Source organism: Eutrigla gurnardus (assembly GCF_963514095.1).
Source record: "Eutrigla gurnardus genome assembly, chromosome: 17".
Lineage (NCBI taxonomy): Eukaryota > Metazoa > Chordata > Actinopteri > Perciformes > Triglidae > Eutrigla > Eutrigla gurnardus.
In genome coordinates this window covers 15,915,016-15,932,128 of record NC_139928.1, presented here as the reverse complement: position 1 = coordinate 15,932,128, position 17,113 = coordinate 15,915,016, and the positions used below count along the sequence as shown (strand labels likewise).

The 17,113-nt window shown below is 41.7% G+C and overlaps 1 protein-coding gene across 2 annotated transcripts; it reads right to left on the bottom strand.

Moving 5' to 3' along the window:
• Positions 1 to 1,246: 1,246 nt before the first annotated feature.
• Positions 1,247 to 7,907, bottom strand: LOC311028457 (homocysteine-responsive endoplasmic reticulum-resident ubiquitin-like domain member 2 protein). 2 transcript variants are annotated; one of them, XM_084033040.1, is made up of 9 exons: positions 7,783 to 7,907; positions 6,957 to 7,313; positions 5,837 to 5,914; positions 4,859 to 4,972; positions 4,546 to 4,676; positions 4,251 to 4,364; positions 3,876 to 4,163; positions 3,641 to 3,749; positions 1,247 to 2,680 (listed from the first exon to the last, which is right to left on the bottom strand). In XM_084033040.1, the coding sequence occupies exons 2-9, from the start codon at positions 7,101 to 7,103 to the stop codon at positions 2,513 to 2,515; spliced, it is 1,149 nt and encodes a 382-aa protein (XP_083889166.1). In that variant the 5' UTR covers positions 7,104 to 7,313; positions 7,783 to 7,907; the 3' UTR covers positions 1,247 to 2,512. The 2 variants fall into 2 exon arrangements, with proteins under 2 accessions (XP_083889166.1, XP_083889167.1); XM_084033041.1 differs by having other exon boundaries at positions 4,859 to 4,969.
• Positions 7,908 to 17,113: the final 9,206 nt, after the last annotated feature.

Below are 17,113 nucleotides of genomic sequence, written 5' to 3'. Positions count from 1 at the left end.
GTAAAAGTAAAAAAGTTGCTAAAAATAAATTTAACAAAAGAATATTCGTGACCCAGTTAGACGCACCGGTTTTTATACTGTCTGTATTATCGTTGGTGATAGTGTGCGTGGTGTAAAGATACTTTGGTATGTTTAGCGAATCATTTTATGCAAAATATTTCTACAGTAAATGTAAAAAAAACCCTATTATATTCTATGAAGTTGTTCTTATTTTGCTAAGTGCAGTCCTGTTTTAGCAATAAGTATTCCATACCCGTGCAATGTATGGACTCGTGAGCCTGGCTACTTATTCAGGCGGAGGATAAATTGTGAACTTTTTTTTGTGCGTCCGTTTCATCGGCTGTCTGTGTGGCTCCAGTGACTATAAACGGACGATAGCTTACGTGCCTTGTCGAAGCTCTTTTTATGTGCAAAGTGAGTGTTCAGGTACACACGTGACTTTACAGGATCCAACCAGCTCGTTTTGCATACGCTTATGTCCGCAGTAGTGTTTATACCACGTCTGTGTAAACGTCGTAGCGCGAGCCACCGACTCAAACCACGTGAATCGATTCCTCTTCCATTTGAAAATGTTACTCTTTCTGTGTCTGTGTGTGTGTGTGTGTGTGTGTGTTCTGCTGCTCTAGTATTTGCATACATTTAAAAGCTATCGATGTTGAGATTTTGTTTGAATGTTCAAATTTATTCTTAACATCAAGAGGAAGCCAAACATCTAATTTCGTATTGGGTCACGAGTATTTCACTCCACACACATGGGACATAATATAAAGCGTTGGCTGTCGATCCGTGGAATCATCACAATGACGTGAACATCCACCAAACCAAAAACTTACTTTCATAACAGTGTTTTTTTTTTTTTTAATGAAAGATGACCTATTTTCACATCAGTTTCAACATTGATATATTAGATGTGTAACGGGTGGATCGGCTATGTCTCAACAACATAGACTGTGTAGATTTCTTACACTCAGTCGTCACTTGGTGAGAATGCATTTGTTCTGTGAAGACGCACATCAGTGAAGCACATGGCATCCTGTTATTACCTTGACTGATGACGTTTCTGTCATGACTGATAGGTGCAAAGCAATAAAAGTGGATTATACATGGTGATTTATCTTCTGTCTTCATTTCAAACCGGGCTGGGAGCCTAATGGAAGAGCATGCTTTGTTTTGTCTAAAGTGTCAACAAGTTTTCATTTCTAATTCTTTAATTCCCTAATTAAAAGGGTCTTTATTAAAAATGTAGATGTTCTGTGACCATAGACTGGACCAACATTAAGGAATAAAGGGGTAAATATCACTACTGTAGGTTAGTGTTTAGGCATAATGTCCCATTTGTAACATTTCCACGTTGGAGACAAAAGGGGGCAGCAGAGAGCTGTCTTACATACAGGGGCTCCTTTTTTGAACATCACTTTCCAACATTAGTTTGGTGTGTTACATCAATGCCATGTTAATTAATTAGATTCATCCACTATTGATGACTGTTGTGATCATACCTACACCATGTTTTTGACCATCTGCAGCCATTTAGGTGAGTAGTTGCATCACCCATCTACAAAACCACGTCTGCATTACCATGGAGGTTTAATAAACATGATTATTATTGGTTATTATACACAACATGTTAAAAGGTAACAGCAGTAGCCATTTTCACACACTCACAAGGTGTCGAGTTTTGTCCTCGACTCGTGGCAGTGAACGTGTCCCTTGTTCGCTCGGCGCCAAGCGACTTAAAAATCGCACGTTGCGTTAATGGCGGGAGATCAATTCTTCTACCTCGCGGGTTCTTTCAGGCTATCGAGAGAATTGTCGGCACATTGTTTTGCTTCAGTACAAAAAAAAAAAAAACACACTTCTGTAGCCAACACCACTCCTAAAATACACTTCCAACACAGTACACGACGTGTTCACACACACTTTTATGAACTTTCAGGCCAAAAATTACCACGGGTTCCTACATAACTCAGGATTATTCTCTGGAGTTTAGCTTTTGGATTAAAGTGGCTCGTTTAAAATAAAGTGTTACTTGGATACAACCACCATTACAAAACCTAATAATTACAATTCAAACAAAACAATTACAAAAACTATATTGCAGCTTCTCACAAAAGGGGGGAAAAACCTCGGTTAACTAAACAGCATTCTTGGGTTTTTCTTTTAGAAATGTGGCTGCAGTCCCTATTTTATAAACTGCAAACCCAATGCATTGGCAGAAAACATATTTTAACTATGTTAACAAGGAATCACTAGCAATCCTTGTATATACTAGTTAAATCTGTGTCATTTGGATCAATCCCCCCCCCAAAAAAAACCTCCACTTGAAGGGAGAGTTTTGTTTCTTTAGGTTAAATCAGTCATTTGTGTTTTGGCTCAAAGTCTTAGATATGTAAAGAACACTAATGGGGAAACTATAATGCGGTTCTGCAACAGAAAGTTTCCCTAAGCTGGAAGGACACTCGCCCCCCCCTTCTTAAAGAAAGTATGTGCCCTTGTGGAGAACTGTGGTGGTTCAGTTAGCAGCGTTTGGCGGTCCCTCCGGGATGAGGGACATGAAGAAGGTGATGATGAACGACCACGTGGAGGACAGGAAGCCTGCGTTGGGGGCGCTGTTTGGATCTTCTGCTTCTTCCTCTCCACTCTCCCCGTCATCGTCCGAGCCGTCGTCCATCGCTCCCTCCTGTGATAAAGGTCATTAAAGGAGGAGGATCGGGTGAGATACAGTATGTTTTACACTAGCGTGCGGTGCACTGGACATATTTGCCTGTGAAATGTGATGGCCAGTATGTAAATTTGAGCTATGTTAAGCAATGCAAAGTTACTCTGCATGTCTGACCAATTCAGACTTCTCTTATGCAGATGATGGTTTTATTTTCGAAAGGAGTCGATGTCCATTTTGTTCCCCGGTGAAGTTGCCATGTAATCTAAAATCAGGGATGATGGCAACTTCATGACTTTACCTCTTGCTCTTGTAACTAACTTTTTTTTGTGTACTCGTATTTCTGACTAATTTATAATAGATAATCAGCGTTTACTGTTGTTTGGACATAAGTGGTTGTGTTTTCAACTATTATGTACGTTGACATGTAATGCAATTTACTTTGGAGCAGGAACAATATTTAAACATTTATTCCCCTTTTTGTAAAAATAAGGCATTCATATTTACTGGGAGTACATTTTAACTGACCTAGTTTTTAATTGAAGTACTCTTTTAAATATGTACTTTTACTTTAGTACAATATTTGCCTACTCCTTCCATCGCTGCCTCATTTTACTGCTGTAAATGTCTCTACAGCAGTAAAATGAGTGGTTTATGTTAGAATGTAAGAAACTAGAGAAAAATAGTTGCCAATCAAAAACACAAAGGCATTACATTTACTTTAATTATTGATTATGGAAACAGTGGCTGATATTGCAACTCTACTTTTCAATTTTACTAGCTAGCAGCTCTTCAGTACACTTGTGCTGTATTTATTACCAAGATAGGAAGGCCTTTTTTTTTCTTATGATGTATCGGAACCATTCTGTACACATCTGGAAAATGGTATTTCAGTGAACGATTTGTACTGCAGGTACCAACTTTGATACAGGTATTAAAAAAACAAATCAGCCCTGGGTGATGGGATGCAGAGGCAGCTACCATTTCCTGCAGGTCGTGGTTTTGGAGCTCTCCCTCCATGACGTCCTGATTGGCTCCAGGAAGCTGGAGCTCGTTCTCCAGGTTGAAGGGAAACCAGCCGGCCTGATGCCTGCAGACACAAACACCCGTCTGACCTTCCACTCAATGCACAAGCAATACCAAGTTGGATTTCTTTTTTTACGAGCTGTTTAGATAGAACTCAATGTACAGCTGCATAGCTTTAAGAAGCACTCACAAGTAAAGCACCAGCATGGCCATCATCACCATGACGAAGCGGCTGAAGGAGGAGTAGAAGTACACTATACTGAGCAGGATCGCAGCACGTGAAAATGTGTACACCCAGTCCAGCCAATCCCGGTTCAGCTCCTCCTCGTTCAGGATCTCCCCTCCCTGGGCGTTCATCTGGACCTCTGGGTTGCCACGGCGATCCGCCTGAGGTCGCTGGCTCAGAGGGTCGGGCTGGTTGGGGTGAGTCGGGGGCTGGTCGGGCCCGGCGTGTTGATAGGAGGCGGCCAGTAACTGACTGGAGGGAGATGGAGGCACAGAGACCGTGAGGGCACTTTGATTGGATAGAGGCTCAGTAAACATCCAGACACATGAAGTGACTTACTAATGCATGTAGTACTGCCGGGCGTACAACTGCTGCCACCACATTAGAGTCATGGGGTTGTAATAAGCAGGCATGTTGGTGGGAGCAGCCGGCTGTGGGGGGTGCTGATTCCAGCTGGAAACGGAGATATGGCGTTATTAAAACATTTGGTGTATTGTATTAGACTGATGAGTTATTGGGAATTATCTCCTTAAAGGTTTATTTTTTACTACATTGTAAAAATCTTTATTTGCTGTAGTGAGTCAGCTTACTAAAATATCCTTTTAACTGAAGGATGTTCAGTCCAAAATCTTACTTGTGCATAAATGGTGGATACATCTGGTGGTATGGGAAGGGTCCGGTCCTCTGTCTGAGTGCATCACTGCCCTCTCCTGTAGGCGACTGCCCATGCTGACCAGTGGAAGGACTAGTAGAGTTCTGAATGGGCTGCAACCAGAAAAATAAGTTCCAGCGTTATGGTTCATCTCAATAGAAAGGCTAGTTTTGTTTTCTGTTTTTTTTTAAAATCCTGAAGCAGGTGTCGTGTACAGCAGCGAGCCGGATGATGAAAGGTAATGCACTGCTGATGAAATGAATAGAAAGGCGCGTGGAGCACGTGGCTGACTCACCGCGGGGCTGGCCGAGTTCTCCTGGGGCTTGTTACTGCGGCTGCGGGGGAGCTTCGGGGAGCTGGGAGGGGTCCGTGAGGCGCACACCAGATGGAGCATATGGTACTCGTCCTGCTGTAGATGGAAATACAGCTCATTATCAAACAGAGGCTAAGTATTGCATTTTCATGGAAAAAAAGGACACTTGTGAACTTTGAGTGTACAGTGCGTGATTTTTAGAGCACCTACTATCATTTACTTTCGAAAAATAATAAATGATAGTTGTATTTATATTGTTTGCTTCTCAATAAATTACTACCAAATTACCGTAAAACCTGAGACGCATACATAATAGTGAAAATTGCTGTAACACCAACCATCACACTTGATAGTAACTTTGTTAACTACGTACTATTTTAATGCTGCAGACGTCCTCAGTAATAGGAAACACAGCATGTTATGTACATATGCCGGTTGTAATCATCTGGGTGTGTGTGCAAGAAACATATTCTAACCTTCACGCATTAGGCCCCCAAAACAGTGTGTGACACCCAAACAAAGCTCCACCCCCATGTTAAGTGAACATCTCATTTCAAATCCATAGCTCCTGGTCAGCTCCGACACCGGACTCCACGACCTATCTGCAGGGATTTGCTCCCTTTCAGAGCATTTGTGGGGTCAGCTAGCGGTGTTGGACGATAAGATCTGGCTCACAGTCCACGTAGCAGTTGTTTGCTTGGCAAGAGGTCAGGTCTCTGTCATGTTGCTGAGTCTTGACCTAACTTCGTGTGAAAATACAACATTCTACAAGCAGCACAATATTTAATAAAATAGTATTGTATTGTTTATCTTCACTGAAACTAAGTGACCTGCTCCACATGTTTGACGGAGATGCCCACATCCTTACAGTATGCAGTCGGTGAGGTGGAGGATCTTCTTGGTAGCTTTACAATTATTATATTCTATAGTATAATAGACAATTCTCTAGAGAGAACCTACCTTTCTGAGCACATCTTTTAAGGTGAAGTGATCCAAAAGCAGCTTCCCAGAATACACCAGCCTCTGGTCTTTGGAGCTCTAGGAAATCCAAAATGAATGACATACAGATGAATACAGTTAATCTAAATTTTGTTCGCCTTGCTTAAACATTTTGCAGTTAATATTGACAACGATGGCAACAAAAAAAATCGGGAAAAAAGGCAAACTCTTTCTTGCAGATCACGACATCAGAAGGCAGAGCCTTTGTGCGCGTGAGTAAATGGGGATGAGATTATAGTAACCTCAATTGGAATAAGTGGGTTGTAATAGTGGATTAACCTGGCAGTGTAACAAGGTCAGACTGTGTCCTCTTAAAGCCTACACTGTACGGCCATTCAGGAATTCAGACGACTTTAAACCCTGGCCAACTTGCAACGGCGCACCTTCAAGATGCCTCATTGTTGAATTCTGCCTCTAAATGACGCTAACAAAATGAAAACACCCTTACAGAGATTACTCCAAAGCTTTACAAGGGAGCAGTTGGTCCCTGTGTGTGTTTACAATGATTGCATCACAAGAAGTCCTGGGAAGAGAGGAGAGGGAGCAAACTCAGATTAGCAGCACAATACAGCAGGAATCTAAATGCCTTCCTTTCATTGTGTCGTCTAATCTCTCCAAGGCTCTTTCAGCCACTCTGGAGGCCTAACTTCAGAGAGAGTTGGCTGCGTTAAGTCCTGGATCCCAGATGCCGTTAAATTCTAAAAACACCAGCTAAATCTATTTCCCAATGGAAGTGTAAATCTGACATTTGTGTAACAATGCTTGAACTAACTTCTTGGGGTTATATCCTACAAACCTTATACAAACAATCACACACAGGGAGGGACTCAGCTGACTATGCAGACAGTTTGTGTCCATGTTTATGTCACCGGTTTCTCACTCGCTTCATATCTCTTGCCATACTGTGCTGTGAAGCTGCCCGATTACAGGCTATAAACACGCAGATTCAAAACAGGTTACCCTTGGAAGAAAGAGGAAAGTAGGACAGTCCAGAAAAAGACAGAAACAGCTGCTGGCATCGATACATCGTTCATGTCCTCATCTCTGCAGTGTTAAGCGGACTGGAGCAAAAAATACTCACCGGTTTACTCGGGTAGACATCTGAGATGTGCGCTTTGAGTTTCTCCACAGTCCAGTTCTGGCAGCAGTTGATGGTCTGGTCATCGTACTTCTGGTTGGGTGCCCGAATGACAAGGGTAACGGCACTGTCCGCAACACCTTGATCCATGACTCAAAACCATTTGTCTCCAGTGGAAACCCCCCCAAAAAAAGGATGTGGACTGCCCTGTCAGGGCTACTCTAGTCCCCCTAACGGTGTCCTTAGCGTGTGCCTGACATCGGAGCGAAGTTTAAACGTTGTTGAACAGTCTGATTGTTGCAAATGTGCAGCTGCAAGGTGTTTCCTGTGGTTGTGTACAGGACGGCACACAGCTGGAACCTGAGGAGACGAAAAGGACAACGTGAGGTTAGCTCGATCCCAATAACATACGCGTTAGATACAACACAGACGAGTCATTTGTGACATACAGTTGGCATATAACGTTACAACAATACCTGGCAAATGATTAACCGTTACCGGTTTGAATGCGGTTTGTACTCTGACATTTAAACAGACAGACGTGTAATAACGAGCTAGCGTTACGCCGTTATAACGAGGTCGTACGCCTTGGCAAAGACGTAACGGCATGTGTGGGGTAAAATAATATTTGCCAACAGCTACCGTTAACTTGCCCCGGCTAGCAGTATTTAACTAGCTAAGCTAAGGTTAGCCTCGGTATGTATTCTGTCAGTCAACTCGAGCAGAAAAAAAGTTGTTAGCTAGCAGACGTAGCTCGCCATATTAAAGCGACGCAGTTTCATGAAGATGCTCGTCTCGAAGCGATGAGTGACATGTCTTGTTTGCCTACCTTGTTTACCCCCCAGTGACCGAAATACACAGCCTACTTGTAACTCAAAGCCCTCACTGAACCTGGGAGTGCTGCTCTTCTTCGTGGGATTTCAGGATGTTGTCAACATTCGATGTTTATGGTTCGTTGCCGCCACCTAGTGGTTGACGTGTGAGTTACAACGACGGAGACGTGATAAAATCCAGTGTGGGCCATAATAACCATAAAGATATTTTAATGTAAAATCCATGGCTATGATTAAATGAGAAATAAGCAGGTTAATTTTGACTAATAAATATACATTTGTATAAATTTGATGGACAAAATATTTCTCAGTATAACGCTGTAGGCTACAATAAAACAAAGCCACACACTACAGCCTCCAAAATAACCATAACGTTGAATCAACAACTTTTAAACAAAAAATATTCTTTTTATTTTTATTTATTTAAAAAAGCATATTAATCCACTCAAAATATTGAATCACTGAATGACTGAAATAGTGATTGTGGCTGGGATGTGCAGTTAAGTGATTCAATTTGATTACATTTTCCAGTTTTTTTTTTTGTTGCAACCAGAGTCGCCCCCTGCTGGTCAGTAGCGAGAATGCAAGTTAATTCACTTCCGCGTTGGTTTCACTTTTCAGAACCGGATGTTGCCGCTTTCTTTAAAGGAGTCATCACCCGGAAATCGCAATTTCTCTTGTTAAAACATGCATATCTGTGTTTGACCTCAGTTGAAACTTGCCTGAAAGGCTGGAGTTTGAGAGTGGCGCCGTTTTTTCGCTTCTGCTCTTTTTCCGAACAGGAATAGCACACAAGGGTGTGCATTCCTAAAGCACGAGATTTTGATTCTGCGCCTTCGGTGACGTCACCGTGGCGGCTACTTGCATAAGCCCACCCCTCTTTCACCACCCAACCCCGCCCCGTCCGCTACCTGAAATCGCCGAAGCGCCGCCATTATGTTTTGGAGTCTGCATGCAGGCAAGCCCCCCCGGCTCTGTCCTTCCTGCGGCGAATCAACGCGCGCCTCATTACATATTATACAATGCACATCCGGACCAGTCAAAACCTCGCGCGTAATCTCGCGTGATAAAATCGCGGTACGAAAAAGGGTCAGAACAAGCTCAATGTTTGATTAAATTTTTTTTTTTTTTTTCTAATAAGTTTTACGAATTGATCCAAAGCGATCCAAGGGGGGCTGGATACGTATAAAACCAGGTGATGACTCCTTTAAGCAAAAAGGCTTCATCCATCCACGCTCCAACTGTTTGGCCATTTATTTTTCTATTAGCCTGTGTCTTCAACAAGGAGACAACCCACTCTGAACTACCACGTGAGAAAGTAGGTCGGCGCAGAAATGCGAATGGAGGCTGCGGGCCTGCTGCGGGAAAACCCACAGAGCCGAGTTTCTCGGCCATTGTGAAGTTAGTGCACACGGTCCTTCCCGCAGGACCCGCCAAAACAAGCTTGGGCTCGTGCGGGCGCAACAGCTTGCTGTGATGCTTTTAGGGGCCGCGGGACACAAGCATGCCGAACCAAAAAAAGAGTCAATTACAGCCATGGCATGGACTATAACCTACACCTCTCACAGTAGCACACACCTCTATACAATGACTGCTTTCAAACGCACCTCAACACCAAGGACCTCCAAAATAATGTGCTAGAATTGATTTTCCACTCTGAAAAAAGTACTGCCTGAACACAGCATGAGCTCCAGAACAGAAAGGGCCTCAACCCGGACATGTACACCTGAGTGGAGGAAGAGAGACTCTTCTAAAGGTAAGCCAAGCGGTTACCTTCACTATATGATGCCAGCCTTGGCTTTCATGGTTATAATGCAAACATGTTGAATGATTTTTATGTCTGAATTGTTTCAGTAAGAGTGGAGTTTGTGTGTGTGTGTGCATCATGTTTTGGCATCAGGGCTGGGTACATTTAGTGTTGAGTACATCATAGAGAGAGTTCTGGGACTGGAGTGTCCCGGGGAGAACACGAAGTTAGGCATATAAAAGAAAAATGACCTCAGTCGGTCTATGACCTTCAATGATAAAGCAGAGAATGAATGTGTTCAATGTGCTCTGAAAATGGGTTAACCTACTTCCGCTTGAGTGATGAAACTCAGGAGACCTTGGAGGCTCTCGACGGAACAAAACAGCCAGATATTACTTCCGGAGAAGAGCGTGGCGTTATTTATCCAGTTTTAATGTCTGAGTCATACTGTAATTGTAAGTTTTGTAACTGTAATGTACTAACCAAGGCAAGGCAAGGCAACTTTATTTGTATAGCACATTTCATACACAAGGCAGTCTCAAAGTGCTTCACATTATAAAAATGTCATACAATAAAGTGAAAAATGTAATAATAATAAAATAAAATAAAAATAAATCATTAAAAACCAGAATAGAACATACAGTGCAGCATAAGAAGTTCACAGATAGTATTGATTACTGAAACCGAACCACAAAACTGCAGGAAATTGTAACCAGTAAATCCACAATGTGAATTCCCCGAGCTGGACTTTCTGTTCCAAATATTCCGATTTGTTGATCATTAGACATTTTTTCTCACAGTCCACATGCTAGTGAGGTGAATTGCAACATAAAAAGCCATCCTTCGAATATTTTAGGGCAATTTCCTGTTGCTCATATGCTACCTTCACAAATCTTTTTTAATCAAATGTATTTTGGCATCCCACTGGATGATTGGTTTGTCTTCAAGGACTTCCTGCTTCACCTCTCATCAGGAGGGTGAAGCACCCTTCTGATGTCCATCATGTCTGGTTCACCATGTCCTTTAATGTCGGGGCGGTGGAGACGTCCAATTTAGTTCGTTTTCCGCTCCCTGTGAGTAAGTCCGTCTATTTCCCTGCTTCACAAAGGACTGTTTTTCACACTTTGCCTCAATTTAGCAGTGGGTGATATTGTAATGTGGGTCACATCGGACCTGCTGCCTCTGTTGGGAGATGTTAAAAGTGTTGAAAGTAGGTCTGCATTTACCTAAATCCTGCTGCAATTTCACATCCCTGGAGAAAATGGTGTTTTTGAAATAATTTTTATTAACATGCATCATGGGACGCATATTGGTTTTGTCTCTGTTGCTGCTGCTGTTTGTTCTCGGACTCAGAAGTGGGCTCTTGCTGCAGCTTCCCGTAGGGGGACTTAATAAAACTAACACAGTTGGTTTCCAGAGTACACAAATAAAGAGTTGTTTGTGTGTTTGCATCGATGGTCCTCAGCGATTCTTCACAATTATATTTATTTCACTTTCAGATTTGTGATTGCGCCTTACATAAACGGCCCTGATTAATGTATTTGTTCACTCAAAGTAAGGACACTTAATTTTATATAGGATTCATAAGCAGTGTAAAAGTATACAGTAGTTGTAATAACATTTAATATTCTTATTTTTCATATTATTATGTAATATGAATATTTATTCCTCTAAAATCTGTTAATTATATGTATTCATAGTAATCGGCAATCGCCTGGAACACCAGGAACCGTCCAGCAACCACAAGAAACACCGTAGCAACCGCAATGCATTCATTAGATCACATTTATTATGATGAAGTACTAAATATTGACTGTTGTATTCATTTATGACGCATTTGAAGCTCAGCTGTGTGTACATACGTGTGTGTTTGAGTGCGTTATATGTGCTTACAGATATATTATAGTGTGTTATGGTGTGGCGGCTTATATTACGTCTTCATGTCCTGCTTATGAATGCTAAATATTTGGGGCAAGTACAGTACATACTACAGCGCCGTGGAGTTTGCATAATTTCTTGATCCAGCCAAGAACTGCAGAAAATGCTTTTCTGCGATTGCACTCTTCCTGTAAAATGCCAGCCAGCTTTCAGGACGCTCAGAGAGCTTCCTGTGGCCTACGGCTGTCAGAGGAAGATGCCACTTATTGAGGTGTGTTACGCCACCCTCTGCAGAGAGAATTGGAGAGCAAAACTAAGGGCGCTTTTAACACAAAGCTGCAAAATGTAATAATAATGAATTAACAGGGAACGTATAAAAGGGGAGCCTTTCACAACACGGGAACAGCTTTCCTCCATTCATTAACATTTACAGTAAGTATGTCGGCCAGTGGCCATTAGGAGGCATGGTAATGTATAAGATACTGATCTGGGATCATTTCTTCTTTCTGCAATACGAGAAACGAGTTACTTGAATACGGATTTCATGACATGGGTTTTGCATCATTTGCCCTTTGACATATCTATAATAAAAGCACATTAAAAGGCTGTTATTTACCCAACAATGCAGTGAGTCCCTCATAACGAGTGTCCCCATGAGTCATGGTAAAGGTCACTGGCTGGAAGAGGGTTTAATTAAACTGGGATTGTAACTCTTTTAGAGTCTGAGGTCAGGGTAAAATTGGGTTTTCGTTGATTGTTAAATGGCATTGATAATCCAATTTTTTCAACTCATTTCGATCATTTTTTTAGGGGAAATAAAAACCCTGCTCAAGGCCTCATAGTAGAGCTCCTCCGTGATGGCAGAAATCATACTCATGATTATTTATCACAATTAGTAATTGAAAATAAAATGTGATTAAACGCAGAGCATTACGTCAAAGTGAGGTCTGATGGCACGTCAGATAATATAAGGACTCATACTCTCTTACTCATGATGTTAAATCAAATTGAAATCAATAAAGCGTAAATCCTAATGTTTTTTTTTTCAAATGTAGCTTTATTGTTTTCTTGACATTTGCCCTTTCAAATACCATTCGTCACAACAAACACTAAAGGCTTGATTATGCTTCCGCGTAGTGATCACGCAACGGCAACGCAACGGCCACGCAGTTGCTTGGAGACCGTGATGGTTCTGCGTTGGGTTTACGTGTCGAAATGCAATTCAATGCCACACCGGGAAAGGGCGCTATGTTTTTTGTAAAGACTGACCGACCGACCGAGACTCTTGGCGTATATCATCGTAAGCTTCGTTATAGCGTATTTGTTTACTTTCCGGCTTCAAACGTCCACAATTTTCAGAACTTGGTGTTTTATTTCTTTGTGCAAAAGCGAGAAGGTGCAAACAATAAAACGAGGTGAAAACAATAAAAGTAGCCTTTTAAAAGTTTAAATGGCGGTGTTTATGAGTGGAAACCGGATAGCGGTCTCCAGCGGATGTAGTTAGCGGACCAATCACAGCCGATGCTGCTGCGTTGGTGTTGCGTTGCTGTTGCGTCGCCTCGACGCGCGTCGAGGATTTTTGGGAGGCACACGTCAGGCCCTTGCGTTGACGTAAGGGGGGTCCGCAAGGACGCAAGGGGTCCGCAAGCCCCCTTGCGTTGTGTCGACGCGGAAGCATAATCCAGCCTTAAGAAAGCAGTCGCCTGTTGCCCGACGCTGTTAATTTGTGTTTCCATCTGTATTGTGTTAAATAGATTCCGAAGCTCCCTCATTGTAATCTATGATTGTTGTCTGCAATTAGTGAGTCACTGCCGTCGAGAGAGTCACAGGAGGAGCCCAATTATTTAATATGATTTTAACAAGAATATGATCTTTCAAAAAAAGTAAGTTTGGACCTGATACGTGTTGTCAGTTTTTTGGAATATGACTCTGAAGTTGGGCAAAGATGTGTTTACTTCCATTTTTGAGCCTTAATATCTGTGAAACTAATCATCTAAGAGAAACCATATTTTGTAGAATGTTCAAGCTAACACCAGAGATAGAGGCAGAAGTGATAGAAGTCTTTTATCTGCAAAAATGGGAGCTCAGCCACTCTTCAAATGTACTACTTTATTTCAAAAAGCCTAATTTTAAGTACCTACCATACTAGGTTATCATTGAGCTACATCCCTGATATTCCATGTCTGGAGGCTATTAGTAACAGATATACTCTGTAAAAAATTTGAAGGCCACAGGTGAGATAGTTTTCCAGATATTGCTGTTTAAAAATGGCTTTTCAGAGCATGATGCCAAAAACCGTCTAAACTACCCTTCATTCAATGATGTTTCATGAGAAAACTGTTGACAGTAGATACCTAATATTTTGGATTAGTCCTATTAACAAGTGTGTCTTTGTACTTGAATTTTTTCAGGACATTCTGAGATGGTCAGGTGGGAAGCATTTGATGAAATGACACGGAATGACCCTATAGCACTTTGATCATAGCACTGTTGTACTTAAGGTATCCTTGCTGAACACCTACTACCAACACAAAAGCGTCTGCTCAATGCCCTTAATGTAAATGACTCATACGCTCGCAACTTTCCACAAACCTGTTGCTTACACTAGGTGGCAGTGTGCATTCATTTACACTAAAGCCATGAGGCAAATGAGCCTGTGGCGAGCAGCATTTCCTGCACAGAAAAGCTCATATCTGATCCCGTTTAAATGAATATACCAAGTTATACTTCCGTGCTTACATGTGAAACAAGCCTTTGCATCCGGTGCATGTAAAGTGCAGTGTTGCAGTTCATGCATCATGCATGCACAATCCCAGTAACTGAACGGAGAACGGATGCATCTTATTTTCAAAGAAAAAAGACATACTGCTCCACCTTAAAGAGTTGGATGTTCATGTGACACTGATTGCATTTCCTGTACTTCCTCTCGCAGCAGGTCTAACCTTGTGCACTCTCATCCACTCTGCAGTGTACCGATTAAATACTCTATTCCATGCTGTTGCGCTGTACATGGCCATTGATTGATTGGAGTGAAATTGATCCCCTCTGCAGTCCATCGTGCGTCAATAGCTAAGTATATCAAAGTGAAAAACTTTTACTTTTCCGAGCCACATGACTGGCTTACGCACGCATGTCTAGCCAGTGGAAAAGAGAGCAGCGGTCCCCATGGTAACAGATTTCCTATCTGCGGGAGCTCCATAAAGAGATTTCCTGATAGAAAGGTGGGGGTGAGAGAGGGATAAAGAGGATAGAACTTCAAAGTTGACACTTATAACATCCATGCAAATATGCAAATCAAGCGTCTCTATCACATAAAGACGGTTCTGCGTGCCGTTGTTCTGGTCTCACCTGACCGCAGGTCGTCATTTATGGCTCACCTGCAAGCTTGATGCAACTGAGGTTTTTTCTTTTTTGCCCATTAGCCTTAAGATTTCCTCGTGCACCAGCATGGACAAAACATGCCGACTATATTAGTGACTCAGCCCTTTTTTTCCGAGTGCTCCTTTCCGGAGAAAAATGTCGAAATTGGGCAAGGCAATTGCATGCTATTAAAAGAAATCCCCCCTCCCCTCCCCCTGCACAGACAGCGGATGTGATGATGGGAAGGTAAATTGCCCATGAGGTCACAGAAATGGTATTTGTATACTCTGGGTCTGACCCCATGTCAGGTCTTCACAGAGGGGCCACTGGTGCGTCTGTGTAACTGCATTTTTGTTCGCTTTATTTCTGGCGAGCTCCCATTAGTCCCATACAAGCTATGAATAGTGTTTCAGCACACACTGTTCGGGCACAAACATCTTGTCAGAAGCATTGTGATCTCACGTGGGTAAATTATTCGTTACGCCAACTATAAATAGTTCCTTGAATCAGCTCCCGCGCATTAACAACAATAATCACTGGTGGCGGGCAACCAGTAGCTCCTTTTCAAGACATGTATTTATAGGAAACTGTGATCTCACTAGAAACACTGAGCTGGAAAATAGCAATTTTTTGGGTGCAAAAAATAACTTCTTGCATCATCAGACGTTTTGTGAGAAAAATAAATAAAACATAGAGTGCATTACGTGTCTAGAGCTGTGATACAAGATGGTGTTTTTTCTATAGACCTAAATTGCAGCAAACGGAGGTCGAGAAGGTTTTCCAGCTCAAGCTTCCAATCTTAATAAACGATCAACCTTTGATTTAGATGTCTTTTCACATGCTTGTCACTTTTTAATCATATTTTCTGATTTTTGGGGAAAAAGTGCTTCACAAGTTAACAAGGTGACTATAAAAGCTGTATTTATTTAGATTTAATTTTCGATGGTGTTTACAAGTATACTTTCAAGGGTATTGACAGGAAGAAACATTTGACAGCTCAGCCCACAACAACACAATAGATGTTCTGTTCTCCCTGATGGGCCAACGCTTGTTTCGCCTCCCACTTCTGAACAAAATCAACAGCAAAACTGACAAACTTAATGGTGGCATCTAATTTATTCAACATTCATTTTGAAGGCTAATCAAGAGTAAACTCAACTTAAAATACGCTTCGCCAGTTTGAATGCTTCATCAGTCATCTCTGTTCATATAAACACACAACACGTATGTGAACATATTTTCTCTTTTGCACAGAAAGCTTTGGTAAATACGTGCTTTAGTTTATTTTGAGGTTGAACTTCTCCTGATTGTTCCTCAGTTGAGAGGTAATTTGTCCGATGTTATGTTTGCAGTGCAATTTTGGCAAATCAGGGTCTGACTGTAATCATGGGCCCCGAGCACAGCCAATGTAAAACAGCGTTTGCTTTCCAGGCGTCATTAGTCCTCAGCAGGAAGCACACGTCAACACTCTTTCATCTGTAAGAAGAGTTGAAAGCTTTTCATAGTCGATGCAATGTTAAAAAAAGTCAGAACAATAACAACATTTATTTGGCTCAAAATTATACTGCAGACATAAATGTTAAATTAAAGGCTAAGAAAGAAATTCTGCAAATATATTTGGGGACCATTATCAAATCTCCCGACCCCGACATTCTTTGGGAATGAGGCCGTTATGACATGAAACCAAAAAAAAAACAGGTATGAACCTGAATATGGACATAATTTGTTTCCTAAAATGTAATTTTCATTGCATCAATCACAAGTCCCTTTTTATTTACTCTTTAAATTCAAAATGTCTTGACGTCTTATAAATAAAACGGCACGTAATGCGGGATTGAATATTTAGGTAAAAGTAAAAAAAGAAGTGTCATGATTGTCAAAGGGTTGCTATGAGCTGCAGGTGTTGCACAGCGTAACCACGTTGCGTGTCAGATCACATCCCATTCATGTTATTCTTCTCCCACAGTTTGATCCAATGAATAATATTATGCTAATGAGTGTGTTTACTGTCATCCCACTGAAAGGCAAAAATAAAACTAATAGAAAGCAATGTGTGTTGATGTGGGAGGCACGACAACAAGTAAACCTCCCACTGCTTAGTCCCCCTCCTTTCCATAAGCCAAGACACAAAACATGAATGGAGGTAAGGACTCAGACATGTCAGAAAGCTGTCGATTCGCTTGACAAGTCATTCAGAAAATAAAAATGTAAACGCAGCGTGTACAAACTGGTGAAAACACACTCTGGGTCTATCATTTTACTGTCCATCAACGTCGGGGATAATGGATGCAAGGCCTCTGCAATAAGAGAGTCAAGCAGAAAGCTGCACTTAAGTGAAAGTG